The 15,160-nt window shown below is 45.5% G+C and overlaps 1 protein-coding gene across 1 annotated transcript in view; it reads left to right on the forward strand.

Moving 5' to 3' along the window:
* The first annotated feature begins 12 nt into the window (after positions 1–12).
* The window catches only part of LOC104052198 (vitelline membrane outer layer protein 1), a 32,632-nt gene continuing 17,484 nt past the window's right edge, over positions 13–15,160 (forward strand). Inside the window, exons 1-2 of the mRNA XM_064449563.1 lie at positions 13–106; positions 968–1,159. Of these exons, the coding sequence (XP_064305633.1) occupies positions 13–106; positions 968–1,159 (286 nt within the window). The remainder of the gene's footprint in view (positions 107–967; positions 1,160–15,160) is intronic.

Genomic DNA, 15,160 nt, shown 5'->3' on the forward strand with positions numbered 1-15,160 from the left:
AGGGACCTGGCAATGTGCGAGGAGCATGTTGGAAAGAGTGGGGTGGGAGAAGGAGTGGTGGACTGGGAGAGGAAGAAGACTCTAAGAGGGTTGAGGCAAAATGGAGGTGGGAGGGTCTCAGGGACTTCTGTTCTGTGGAAGTCCTCACTTGCTTCCTTTCCCTCACTTTCCTTCTCTCCTCACCATCTCACTGAGGTTGAGGACAGTGCCTGCACTGGAAGCCATTGCATTTTGCTCTGGAACATGTATTAAATGTGGGTGGCTACGTAAAAGGTGGAAACCCTCCCCATGGGGCAAGTGCTCCAGCTGCCGACCATCTCCTGTGGCCTTTGCTGAACTCACTCCAGTTTATGTCTTTCCTGTAACGGGGACAGGAGAACAGGAGCAAAACTGTGCATGGTCCCATCGTCCCACAGACTCCATGATTCTTGTGCAGACCCAGCTCCAGGTGTATATTTAGGTGTATGCGCAGGTGAATCTTTAGGAGGTATGAGCATACAGAGATGGTAAGAGTTTCCAGCAGAAGCAGACCCCTAGTTCTGCTGTTGTTCCACCTTCAGATGTGAGTTTCTGTTGCATGCCTTGTTCCTCCAAAGGTGTCTTACCTCTGCAGATAGCAATATTCGTGGCTATCCTGTGAGTAGCTGCAGAGTAGGAGGATAAGCTGCTCACAGTCTCACTAAAGAGTCAGTAATGATGCCACCTGGCAGAGTTGTCCTGTGAAGTCTATACCAGCAGGATCTCCTACACTATAAACACAGCCAATTCCAGGCTTCAATTACTGAAGAATGGAATACACTGCTTTTATAATAGCAACCTTGTGCAGGCAAAGGAGGAAGTGCTGCTTTCAGTTGAAATCCTCTGATGTTGCCCCTTCAGTAAAATTGTAAAGATCCTCAGTTACTCACAACACCCCATGGGAGTCAATGAGGGTAAATGTGTCTTTTCATGTCTTTGTATCTCATAGGCAGCACGAACCCAGCAGAAAGAAGACAACAGGCATCAAGGGCTGTGTGGTCATGGTCTTGGTCTCACGAATGGATAGCTCATGGATACTTTGCCACTCCTGGCAAGACAGAACTTTCCAAGCTTGAGATGTCAACTGGATTTCCTCGTAAAAGTGGCAGCAACCACAGCAAGAGCAATGGGCCATTGCCAGGTATCATATCCAGTAAAGAGCTGGGAATAAATTATATGATCAACCCTCTTCATGAGCCATGCTGGCTGCATGGTGAGGCTTTCAGGATATGTGGAAAGTTATGGCTTTAGGGTGGAGCAGTGGCAGAGACACCTAACGCCAAAAAAGGATCTTAAGGAGAAGCAGCAATAAGGAGCTAGGTGGGGGAAGAGGCCCTCAACTGGCTGACACCAGAAAGGTAGGGATGTTTTACAGTTTGTAGTCCTAGCTACAGAGCTGAATCTTGCTCTGTTTGAGTCCCTTTTATTGGCAGGGTCAGTTTTCTTTGTCTCCCACTTTCACACAGCTTTTGATTGTTTCCTCTTTGTCAATCAGTCTGACCTCCAGTCCCAGTGGTCCTGCCACTGCAAGTAGGAGAAGGGGCATCCTGGCTGGGAAAAGACCCTCCTCGGCATCTTTGCTGATTTTTTTGTTGCTCCCTTTTGGCTGCCTGGGGAGGAGGCAGCCAGAGGCAGTGGCACCGGGTCAGTGGTTCTGTGACATTCCAGCAGGAAGCAGTGAAAACAATTCACATGAGTAATTAACTCTGCCTGTGGGAGAAAGCAGACACTGTATGCATTTCTATAACTTCAAAGCGGGGAGTTAGAAAACAAACAAGGAACTAAGCTTTATGTTTTCCTCTCTTGTCTCTCTTTAATTTTTAACCCTTTCAGAGTGATGAACCTCCTTCTTGAGTCAAATACAAGTTGTTTTTTTCCTTCCCCCTACAGGAAACTTTCCCAGCTCCAGAAGTAAGGCATGGACTGGAATGAAAATGGTGGGATCAGTATCAGCAGTTGAATTTCTGTGGCTGGGGTGCAGGGCTAATAATTACATTAGGATAAACCTGCCCATACACTGAACTTCCCTGAGTATCCAGTGATGTCTCCAACACCCGTGCTAATGAACGTTTTCTCATCTGGGGAAGCTCTTTCTTTTCACCTCCTACTTCCTCTTCCGTTAACCCACAGTCCTCCAGCCAGGCAGGGAAAGTGCCAGCTTGCAAGCCCAGGAAGGGTGGATTTTCCATTATGTTAGGTTGGAAAGCTGGAGTTTGAACTTGTCAGTGAGCCTGGCAACTTCTTTGCTGGTTAACTTTGACAGATGGTTGTAGGGTTATGTTATGTGCCATAATTTTATTTTCTTTTAATTGCATTATTGGAAGGCAAAATAGCATTAGACTTAGCAATAGACTCAGTGTAGAACAAAGACCAGTTCTGTATTTTTGCAAACATATATATAAACCAAAAAGAAAAATCTCTTCTTTTTTTGGACAACTTAAGTCCTCTTCCCTATGATAAAAAAGAACTAAGAGTTACAATGAAATAAAAATCTCTGAAACAGAGCAGGTGCTCAAAATAATCTGAAATCAGCAGAATAGTGAAAGGTACTCACAGAGCCGAAATATCAAGTTAAAAGAGTGAAGTGCTTGCAATGACCTTGTTGGCATAGCATATATACATTTACATTGTAGATACCTAAGTGTAGGTTGGGTGAATCCCACTTCCCGTGGACCAGAAGGTATTTTGGTTTTTACTGCCCATTTTCAAGATGGTGGGGCTCTCCAGGGAAGGCACAGGACCTGTGTTCACAGTTGACCCCCTTTTCTAGCAACATAAACCTTCTTAGATGATGGTGAGAAAAAGTTACTTCAAGTTGTGTGTGGGCTATAAACATTCTTGCAGTGGCCTTTGTAATACTATTGGAGATAAAGCCAGTTAAATTGTTCCCACATCTGGAAACTAAAGATCATTTTTTTGATAAAAGACCTAGTTTCAAGCATTCTTTGGTGCTATCAAGGGGCCAGTCAGCCTTTGAAGCACGTAGCACTCCTGCCACTGTCATGTCAGTTTAAAAACAGATGCAGAGGCTCAAAACTTTCTGTGCTATTAATGGTGTTCTTTGAGGGCCAGGGGACAGGCATTGGCCGACACTGTTGGTGCACCTAGGCCAGAAACACAGGCACATTGCCAGCTGGGTGAGGGACAGTACTACTTGCCCACAACGTAACAATGGAGAATTGTGATTCTTGTGACTCCCTACATGAGAAAAGTGATGTTTCCCCCTCTTAGAAACATCTATAATAACACAAAATCTTTAGACAGGGGCAGAGTCCATGGCTTCTTACCACTCTCAGTGCAGAGCAGCTAGTACTGAGAATTAGCTCTCTGAGGCAAAGGCAGAGGCAAAGACACCTTTCCCCTTCACAGTTTCTTTCTCTTTTCTGCTGTTTCTTGCTCATTTCTATTTTCTGGTGAGGTCACCAGAGCTGTAGTTCAGGTTCATCTAAGTTATGATACCCCCATTTATTTGTCTATACAAGAGTCCACCTGTGACCTTTGTGTCTGAGCTGCTGCTACAGTCAATGGGTATGAACACGCTTGGTGAAGACTAGAAATTGAATCCACTGAACAGCCTTTATGCAGCTGATTCAGCTGCCTGAGGGTAGGTGCCTAGTGCTACTGGAGACTCCATAGGGCATCCCATCTTCCTTCTGCTTACCAAGCCAGAAGATGCATGGAATTTTTTTTTAGGCTTGGTAATAAGAAACTGGGGTCTACCTTGTGTTTCCTTCTACTTTTTTTTTTCCGCTATGGTTATGTGTTTCATAAATCATGATAATAATTTCTCATGGTTCTTTTTGTCTCAGCTGAATCCAATTTCTATGGAGAGACGTTATGAGGATAGAGCAGGTTGTTTCTGGAGAATCTGTAGTAGGGAAAAGTTGGCAGTGGTTACAGTCATTAAATGCATGTGAAACAGACAGCTTATCGCACTGTATGGTGACTTAGGTGGTTGCCAGGTGCCCACCCAGCCACTCTCTCTCTTTCTCCCTCCTCAGAAGGACAGGGGGGCAAAAACAAGATGAAAAGCTCATGGGTGAAGATAAGGACAGGGAGATGACACAGATTTAATTTGGGGAAGGTTGATTTCATTTATTGCCAATTAATAATATAATAGGATAGTGGGAAATATGAAAAAAGCCTAAAAACACCTTGCCCCCAACCCTCTCTTCTTCCTGGGCTCAACTTCGCTCCTGACTCATTACCTCCTCCCTGTGAATGGCGGGGGGGTTGGGGAATGGGGGCTGTGGTCAATTCATTACACTTTGTCTCTGCTGCTCCTTCCTCCTCATGCTCTTCCTCTGCCCCAGTATGGGGTCCCACTCATGGGAGACAGTCCTCCACAAATTTCTCAGATGTGGGTCCTTCTCACGGGCTGCAGTTCTTCACAAACTGCTCCAGCATGGATCCTTTCCATTAGGTGCAGTCCTTCAGAAATTGACTGCTCCAGCGTGGGTCCCCATGGGATCATAAGTCCTGACAGAAAACCTGCTGCAGTGTGGGCTCCTCAACATGGCCTCAGTTTCTGCCAAGAGCCTGCTCCAGCGCGGGCTCTCCACAGGCTGCGGCTTCTTTCAGGGCACATCCACCTGCTCTGGCATGGGATCCTCCATGGGCTGGCAGGTGGATATCTGCTCCACTGTGGACGTCCATGGGCTACAGGGGAACAACCTGCTTCACCATGGTCTTCATCGTAGGCTGCAGGGGAATCTCTGCTCCAGCACCTGGAGCACCTCCTCCCCCTTTTTCTTCACTGACCTTGGTGTCTGTGGGGCTGTTTCTCTCACATTCTCTCACTCATCTCTCCCAGCTGCTGTGCAGCATTTTTACCCTTTCTTAAACATGTTATCACAGAGGTGCCACCAGCATCACTGATGGGCTCCTTTTGGGCAGCAGCAGGTCCATCTTGGAGCCAGCTGGCACTAGCTCTGTCTGACAATGGGGCAGGTCCTGGTGTCTTCTTACAGAAACCACACCTGCAGTCCCTCCACTATGAAGACATGGCCATGTAAATCTGGTACATGTTGGCAGACCCCCACTGTAGCATATAATCTGGAATAAGAGGTCTGTAGTTACTAAGGTCACCCTTGGAACAATTTTTTAAAATTGGTCTCATGTTTGCCCCTGTTTAGCCTTCCAGTAATTTTAAATAACACATTATCTCTTACTGATATGACCTTAGCTCTTCCAGGTTACAGACATCTTAGACCTCCTGAGTACTTGTTATCAGTTCTAGTTATTTGTTGTTATTCATTCTGTGATTTTTTTCGTCTCTCTTCTAAAGTAATTTTAATTTCTACCTGATCTTTCCTAAGATCCCTAACCCCCAGGAGTGATTGGAACCATGTGAACACAGTTTCTTCCACTATGAGCGTTGATGCAAATAAATAATTTTAAAATGGCCATATCTGCTGTGATCTTCTTTTATAACATCAGCTGGTCCCGCAGATTTTCTGACAGATTCTTGAATCTTTTATGTGAAGAAACATTATTATTGTTAATTCCCTTTGCCATTTGTTCCTCAAAGTGCTTTTGTCAGCTGTGTTTTTACATGCAATCTGCCACCAGATATGTTACTTCTATTTTTTCCATTTGGCCACAGTTTTAGCTTTCACTGTTTCCCGCAGCCACCCTTACCTTACAGTTTAACAATGCCTATTTCCTTTTACCCTTCCTCAAGTCCTTGTTAATAAGTTGTGTGCTGTGGTCCTGTGCTTCCAGCGCCATAACCTTTAGACCGCTCCTGCTGTCAGTGTGCAAGATCAAGGGTTTCCTTTGCAGACTGAGTTTTGGTAGGAAGAATTGAGAAGGATCCCCTGCAGGGTCTCTGTCCATGGTTTGCCTGTGAGCAAGGGGAAAGGAGAGCCAGGAGCTACTCCGAGCACTCCTGAGGACTTGGTGACAGAGACCTGCAGCATGACCTCAGCCCTGAGATGGCAAACAAAGAGAGACCAACATCCTGCATCTGTGAACATGCCCCATGCCAACAACAGGCTCTACTACTTCTTATTAGGTTACTCAGAATTGTTTTAAGAAACAACATGCTGCTGAGGAACATCATAACACAATTACAGCTGTTGCCTGAGGAAGCTGTCAGCTTCCTTTCCCAGATGCTTGCTTGCCTGTTGCCCAACTTGTTCCCACCTGAGCAATGAGCAGAAAAGCCTGGCTGCAGATGGGGTGGGAAGCAAGGGGCTGGTGCTGCCCCCATAGCCACCATGGGGAGCTTGTGGGGAGGATTTTCTGAAGATCTGAAGAGAAGGCAGAGCACCAAAGTGACTTGAAATTAAATGAGAATTAAGTACTTCTCTTCATGTATGAAATCTGCTAAGAAAATCCTTGCAGGTGGTGTGCTATGGGGACTTCATCACTAGCAGAATTTTGCTGGTATTTCATACCAAGCAAAGCCATAGCTATCCTGGCACAATGTATTACTGCCAGCTCTTGTTCACTTTGAAGAATGAAAATAAACAAATTTGACAGGAAAATTTTTCCTGGGAAAAAATGTTGAAAACCTGACTGCATATGACCCTGAGAAACTTGATCTTTCTTTGAAGTTGGCCCTCCTTTGAACAGGGTGCTCTGGTTCTGCAAAAAAGCCATGTCTGCTGAGATGTTTTCTGGGACTGAGCTGGTATAAAACTAGATATATTGCAATGTTACTGACATAACTGTAACAGCAAAACTCTTCTCTAGACTTGTCCTCTGAGTTAATTCTGAACACATTTCCTTCTTGATTTATGCTCTTCCTTCCAGTTTACATAGTCACTTCTCTACTTTCATCAATTTCCAGACGCTATCTCATCCCTTCTCTTTGCTAAGCGACACAGATTTATCATTTTCTCTTCCTTTGCCCTTCCTTCTGATATTTTCTGTGTTGTCTGGGAACTTTGGACATTTGAAGTGTTGTCTGCAACTGTTCTTCTTTAATAACATCCCTCCAGTCCCAAATCTAAGTTTCAGGTATTCTTTAAGCTAATATAGACCAAGGGCCTGTTTGTTGATTGCAAACCAAGGGGAAGGAAAAAAAAAACCCAACCCTGAACAATGAATATGCCTCGAGCACTAGGGAATTGTCCTTGTGAAGCTGGATATTGAAAGTACAAGGGCAGTAGTGAGATCATGAAAAAGGAGAGGTTTTTCTAATGTCAATGCAAATCCCTTGCTATTGCCGCAGGAGGAAAAATGCATAATCCTTTCATTAACCCAGGAGCCTCCAGGGGCACAGCAAGGACCGAGCTGTGCTGTTGAGCTCCTTTGTCCTGGGCATGGCAAGAAAAGAGCAGGGAGGGAGAAAGCAGCTGCAGCAGGGTTGCGTGACAATCGTTCATCCTGAGCCTACTGAAAAAGCAGTAGCTGGGTAACTCCCAGCTTTGGAAATGGGGGAATTTATAGTCCAGCAACATAGTGTGGTCTCCTCCTGTGTCTTCTGAGAGCAGCTCTCAGGGTGAGGAAAGCCACTGCTCAGTACAACAGCAAGACAGGAAAACTGGCCATGTTTGCTGAGAATGAGCTGGGATGGTTGGACAACTCCCTGAAGTTTATTGATAGGAGAAGTGTATGCTAGACTGTGTACAAAATAGGTCCACAGTTGGCCAAGAAAAGGTGCAGCCAGGGAGCTTTTCTCTTTCCACAGTCCCATTTGCAGGACTGCTGGCTATTTCCTACTGACCCCCAAGGTCAGCAGTATCCCATCCTGTGGGCTTCCCCAGGTTCCCTGATAATCTGTTCTCCAGCCACTGCATGGACCGACCTCTTCCATCTTTCAACTCCTCTCTCTCTGTGACATGCTGGCATATGGGATCTTGATTCAGTGGCTAGGTGAGATGCTCGTGGCATAAGGACACACATTTCTGACTTGCTACTGGCTAGGACTGCTAGGATGAAGCAGATTACATGCATTATGTTTGGGGGTTTTTTTTGTCCTTGGATGGGAAACAGGTAATAACCTGAGTTTACCTTTGTTTCCTTGTCTCTCTTGCTTTGCCTTTTTTCTTATTAGGCCTTTTATATTGTGTTCTCATCATAAATCCCCTTGCCCTGACCAAATCAAATTTCCACAGAAAAGCTTCATGAAGAATGAACAAGGTGGCTTCTGGAGAGAGAGTCAATATCAGGTCATCAATAACGACCTGCCAGTCCAGGTCATTATTAATCGTTGCCTATAAAATAAATAACAAGCTTATTAACTTTGCAGACCACAGCAAGCTGGAATAGGCTGCAAGCATTTTGGAGGACACAGCTTGAACTTGAGAAATGGTCTTGTCAGATTGGAGAAACAGTTTGAGAAAAATAGGATGCAGTTCTGCAGTGACAAGTGTGAGCTCCCGCCTTATGCAGAAATAAGCAGCTGTGTGACGAAAAATGCCTGCATTAACATCACCCTGCAGAGAAGGGTCTGGGGGTCATAACGGATCAAAGGCAAAGCATGAGTCAGTGGCGTCAGGTCGTCTCCATGCCAAGATATATGAACCAAATTACAGCCTGCAAGACAAATGGAGTGATTTTTCTTCTCAGCATGTGTAAGCCCCTGGCAGGGACACTCTGCTCAGCTGAGGGCACTGAACTTCCAGAATAATGTGGCCCAGTTGGACAGAGTCCAATAGAAAGCCACAAAAATGGTCAGTGGTCTGGAAAACATGACCCATGGGGAATGAGTGTGAGAGGCAGGACAGTATAATCAAGAGACGGGGGGACTGGGGACAGGGAGTCATGGGGAGAGCAGTTGAATTAGGGCTCTGCAGCTAGTGCTGCTGGGGGAGGATGTGGGGAGGGCAACACAAGGAGCGCAGGGGAGAAAATCGACTGCAGGTTTTCCTGTCTCCTTCCTCTTCAGGCTGCCTTTGTGCCATGTAGAGCCAGGCTTGGTGGCAGCTGTAAGGGGCCAAGGTGGGCTGTGAGGCATGCCAGTGGTGGTGGGGTGTGTTTTGTGGCTGTATGGGAACCCCTGTTCAAGGGGGAGATATAAAGAGTACATTGGGGAGGCAGGCATTGCTTCAGGGCCCGAGAAAACATGTTACAGTAGGAGTGCTGTCAGCTTGGGTCTCTAGGGAATGAGAGGATTGGCACATCCCCACACCCTGCATTACAAACAGCTCATGGCCTCTGCAGGGAGGAGGGCAGGGAGGATAAGAGCCTGCAACAGCGCATAATACTGCTGCAAAGAGAGAGGGAATGACCTGGTCTCTGTCTGGCTGAGACAGAGAGTAATGGATGAGCATTGCAGCAGGCCAAGATTGGACACTGGGGTGCACTTGATACCAATAGTTACGCCTGGGGGAGTTGTGAGATATCCATCACTGGCGGATTTTTGGCAAAGTTTGAGTAGATGTGCATCAAAGGTGATTACCATGCAGTGATTGCTTTGGAGCACTAGAAGACCTGACTAGAACATCCTTCCAGCCCTGTTTGCTCTAACTAAATGATCTTTTGTGCAAGTCAAGTGGTTCAAAACAAGGACCCCAGACTGACCTTCAGCTGGTGAGCAGGGCAGAGCCCTCAGGAGCTGCTTTCTCCTCTGGAGACTCACTGGGCATGTAGCTGCATCTGGGGCTGATGGGGACCATGGTGGGAACAGCACGAGAAAAGAGCCTTGTGGGGAGCAGGGCAGCTGTCATGGGCACAGCTCTACTCACGGACCCCATCTGCTGTCAGCACTCACCACAGGGACCCTGCAGCAAGAGGGTCATTGGTGAAGCACCGGTTGCTGGAGGTGTGAGTAAATGGACTGAAATGGGAGGGAGATGCCACTTCTCCCCCTCAGCCACGCATGATCATGTCATATTTGTTTGTAAGGTAGTTGAGGACAGCCTGAGGCAGCTGGGGCCTTGACTGGCTGCTTGCCTTGGCCCTGGCACTGCTGTTCTCCCAGGAGCAAAGTCTCCATTGGTGCCACAAAGAGGGGAGTGTGAAATGGTAGGTGACAGGTGTTTACGGGAGCTTCACACCAGCAAACAGGAGAATTCTGCCAAACGCATCATTACAATGTGTTTATTTTCCTTGTATTTGCAGTGTAAAATTGGGAAAAAACTGATAATATGAACAAAGGCAGTTGGACAGCTGGGGTCTAACTGTTTACACAAACTGTTGATGGAGAATGTAAGTAACCAGGGTCATACATATGTTACAGCATGTGCTGCATTTATGAGATTATGTTAAAATATTTATTAGATCACCTATTATTAAATGGATTATATCTTACTGTGATCATAAGCCTGTACTGAATTTCTCAGCTCCTCTACAACTGGCCAGCAGAATGGAACTACTAAATAATCTTGAACATTTATTAACACAAGCTGGACTAGAGTTGCAGATAAGAAACTGTTCGACATCAAATTCCTGCTGCCTGGGGGGTCCTTTTCCTGACCAATAATGTGAGCCTAGCAAAGGGTAAATATCCCCCAGGCAGCAGTGAAGAAAACAAACAAGGAAATAAATCCTGCCTAGCACTGACATGCAAGAAATACCATAGAGCCAGTTTTCTAGGGATACTCAGCACTTCCCTCTAGCTACAGCATTGCTTGCAGACCTGGGTGAGCCCAAGTGTGCCTGCCTGAGCTCTGGCACAGGTCTGGCCTGGGTTGGGATTAGGAAACACTCTCTCAGGCTGGCATCACCTCTTTTCTAAGGTAGGGATGGGAGGCAAAAGGACAATTTGGGGTCAAACAGGGGAAAGGAAAAAGAATAGAAATAGTGCTTTACTTGGGCTAAGTTTCTCTGCCATTGCCAGACCTGGAGTAATTAAGTGCATGAACAGGAATTGCACTGCTCGTGTGTCCTGGAAAATGTTCATTTTTGTGCAACACTTCTGTGGGAATGAAAGCCTCCCTACTCTGGGTACCTGATGGTGCAGCAGCAGTGAAAACCTGATGTGGGAGCAGGGGTAAGGAATCTCCAGTGCATCATCAGCAGCGAGTGTCGCGGCAGTGGCTGGCTGAGTCATCACTGCTGCTCTCCTCTGCAGGGGTGGCTTATTTTCTGGTTAGGACTGTGTGAGATAAGTGCCAAGTAATAACAAGCCTCCTGGAAAATCCTTCTGCTGCCACTGACTGCTAGGGCTTACTTGTACATTTTGTGAAGCTGTTCTAAACCCAGAGAGCTAATGGGAAAAAGCTTCTTCAGACCTTGTAGGGAACAACAAAGTGTCTGCTAGTACTCTGAACACTGTAGGATAGTTGGCCACCCACAGCTACCTGCACAGGAATTGGTTGCAGGACACAGAATCATAGAATCATAGAACAGTTTAGGTTGGAAGGGACCTTTAGAGGTCATCTAGTCCAACCCCCCAGCAGTGAGCAGGGACATGTCAGGCCACAGTAAAATAAGCCATTATCAAGAGCCAGTCTCCCATTTTCCTCTCTCACACCCTCCTATAGCACCCTTCCCAAGTGCTTTCCTTGTTCTCCTCATATCCCAGCTTGCCTCTTTACCGGTGAAAACTCTCCTCTTGCTTTTCCTCCCACTCTTCCCTGATGAACTCAATCTCTGTTCCTCCCCTGGAGAGGCAAGGGTTGTCCACCTTCACAGAGAAGGGGCACCACGCACATGTAAGTGCCCATGACTCTATTTGAGCTGCCACATGGCAGGAGAGAAGAAAACAATTTGCGACTCATAGCAATGACTCAATGACATTCATACCTGTGCAGTAAAGACAGGTGCTCTTCAGAGCTGTGTCATCACCTCTACTTTTGGCAGGCTCCACCTGGGAGGAAGCAAAGATCTAGTGACAGGAGAAAAGACTGGAAGATAAGAAAAAAACACCTCAGTTTTATTCAGGGGTTCAATAAAATTCTGTGTATCTTCTGATTTAAATTACCCTCTTAAAAAATTCTTTTAAAATGGAAGCTGACACACCACATGGTTTCAATACCGATTCACAAAGCCAACTGTTTCCTGTGTATTTCCTTCTCATCCAGGCTGTAAAGCTGAGGTCCAGAATCTCAGCTGGAAAAAACCGAGGGGGCTGCCTTGCCCTTCTCTCCCCTCTCATCAGCTTGTTGTCCCCAGGCTCCAGCAGTACATTAATTTCTTGCAGCAACACAAAGATCATAACATCTCTAAACAACATGGGAGGGGAAAGCCCAGGCTTGATTTGCATTAATTTATGCACTAAGGCTTCCCTTTGTCTGAGGAGCTTTTTGCTAATAGATCCCTCATTGGCAGGAGCCAAGGTCTAATTACATGATGAAATTGTGCAGATGTGGCCATAGAAGAGTCACACACTGTTAATAGAGTATTTTTCCACTGTGGCTTGTCCCAGTTTGGAGAGAAAAATAAACTGTTGCTTTTTTTTTTTTTTTTTTTTTTTGGCTTGTATAACTGCATCTCATGTAGGCATACAGTTAAAATGAAGAGGACATCAGCCTCACTGGTGAAGCTCTTATGGCCAAGCTGTTTGGATCTGTATTTCAAGAAAATCAGGGACTTTGCCCTTCTGTGCCTGGTCACGGGTGAGGAAGGGACAAAAGGATCAAAGCACTGAGGGAATTCCCCAAAGCAAGTGTTACTCAAATGAAGTGTGTACATACCATTTGTAGTGTTCAAAGCACTTCAAAGACCAGGTGCAATCCTAATAGGAGGAGCAGGTAAAGATGAGGGGAACAGACCATTTGAGACACCAACAGCTAGGGCATTTGTATGGGAAGTGAAGAGGGTTCATGCCTTCATAGATAGGGTTGCCTTATTTTTGTGAAAGGTTTTCTGGGGAAATGTCCATAAATTGCCAAGAAATGAAGAAAATCCGTATTCCAGCTGCATAAAATTACTGAAAAACTGGACATACAAGGGGGAATCCAAACAGGAGATGTATTTTGGCATGTAACCTGGGAAACTGTGAACTGCTGCTGTCACTGCAGATGGTGGTACCTGTGGAAAATCATGTTCTGGGATCAAGGAGGATTTTCAGAGGGAGTTAATGACATGTGGGTAACTGGCACAGGACACTACTGGGATTTAAGAAGACTTTTACTTTCAGTGCAAATCCAATCATGTATCTACTAAAGCAATAGCGGGGAATCCCCCACTTGCCCAAGATCTTCCTTTTTAGGGACAGAGAGGACAAAAATGTGTTTTTGTGCACCTGGTCCCTGGAAGCAGCAGGAGAAAAGGACACCAAGACCCTGGGTGAGGGACTTGGCAAGTATCTGGTTTGAGCTCTGGCCTGATGATGGCACAGTCATTGGTCCTTGACAGATGGCCTGAGCAGGTCCTCACTGTCATTGAGACAAGGCTGTAGAAGGGTGGGCAGTTCATATATCAGAGTTTTCCATTAGCAGCCTCCTCCATGCACCCCACTGCCCGCAGCCCCCATGGCAGTTCTGAAGAGAGGGGTGAAAGTCAGAGTGACCTCAAATGAACAGAGAATTAAGTACTTGGTGAACAAAACCTTCCGCCAAGGCATGCTTCTGTGGTTGCGAACTGCAGAGCAGTGCATGCAGGCAGGTCCTGGTGGCAAGGCAGGCACAGTTTCATAGCAAGCAGTGTATAGCTGCATTTTTGTCACTTTGAGGAAATAAGCAGTCTTTGTGATAGCACATTTTTCCTGTTAAAATTATATCTGCTTTTTGCCAGCACATAAGTACATCTCCTAGCTTCAGTAGAGGACATACAATGGCTAATTTTTCTCATCTTGCCTGACACTTAAGGCTTGCTCCAGGCAAATCTTTTCTTAGTTTCAAACTTTCCTTTCTATTATTGCTTCTAATTAATCACTGCTACCAACAAGTTCAGATCTTTGAAGACAGCTACCCAATCCCCTCTCCAGGCATTGGTTTAGTCCATAGTGTTTTATCTCTTTTAAATTCTTCCACCAAGCAAGATGCTGAGGGACTTCCAGCGCTGAGGACCTTAGGACCCTGACCCTAAACCTAACTTCACTATAACTCTGCCATGGGGCAGAAGAATGGTGCTGCTCAAAGGGACATCAAGAGTAAGGGGCTTTACTTGTTTATGGAGGGTATTTCTCTTTCCTAATTTTCTCGTGTTTTTTCTCCTTGTTGCCTGCACACCCTGAGTGTTTGTGTGTGCCCTAGAACCTGTTAAGGCCTCATTGAATGCATTACTTTCTTTTTTTTTTTTTTTTTTTTTGTTACAAAATTATCTTCTGGGGTTCCACCAGATATAAATTTCAATTTTAAGAGGAACTGCAAAATATTTAGACCCAGCATGATGCTAAAATTTTCTTCTAGGAGGAGTTATATGTGTTGTTGCTGTGTACAGGCTCGCTAGCAATGCCTGTTGAGGTTTCCTACTGTTTGCTTCTATAAGACTGATTTCAGTTGCTTGTAGCTTTTCCAGCCTATAACCATTTGTGCCAAAATTTTCTATTTGTGCCTGCAATGACTGACTCTATGCAAAAGATTTTCTGGAAAGTTTTCTGGAAGGATGATGAGGCTGTGGCTTGAGGGAGATGAACAGAAAAAGGTACATATTAAAAATGGCAACTTACTTCTCCTACAATAGCGATCCCTGCTCAGATGATGGAGGTCTGTGCCATGAATTTGCAAATTTCAGCTCTACCAATGCCACAGTGTGCATTGCTTGAGGGGTTTATCTCCTTTTTAAAATTACTTAGAAAATTAGACACTCTGACAGGTAAGTTGGAAACTCAAGAACTAGTGTAGCATGAATAACCAATCATTCATTTGATTTAGTGTTTTTATGTAATTACGTTAATACTGAGGACAAGAGGGACTCAGCAGAGTGATGCAAGGAAATGTTTTTTGAAGGAACCAAATGTGGCAAGACTGGGACACAAAGACCCACTCCAAAAGGACCTGATACATGGCAGTTTTATCTGAGTGCAAAAAAAAGGAAGGACCACAGCATAGCAAATAGCTGAGAAAGGGAGATTTTTCACCAAGCCACTCATCTTTTTTTTCCTGAAATAAGAAACCAAGCAAGAACCCAAGATTGTAGCTGAAGGGCCAGCTGTGTTTGCTCAGGCAGGGTCACACAGTCGCAGCTGGGGACACCCAGACCTGCCCTTTGGCTACAACCCGCACAAACCTAAAGGAGTAAAGAGTGTCACTGAGAAAGGGCTTCAGCACAGAGGTGATGCCATAAAAAGAAAATATAAGGTGTCTGCTTTCTTCTCTCTCCCTGCTGTTCCCCCTACATTGGCATGGCTGCTCCTGCACAG

Source organism: Phalacrocorax carbo, chromosome 1, assembly GCF_963921805.1.
Source record: "Phalacrocorax carbo chromosome 1, bPhaCar2.1, whole genome shotgun sequence".
In the NCBI taxonomy this organism is placed as follows: domain Eukaryota; kingdom Metazoa; phylum Chordata; class Aves; order Suliformes; family Phalacrocoracidae; genus Phalacrocorax; species Phalacrocorax carbo.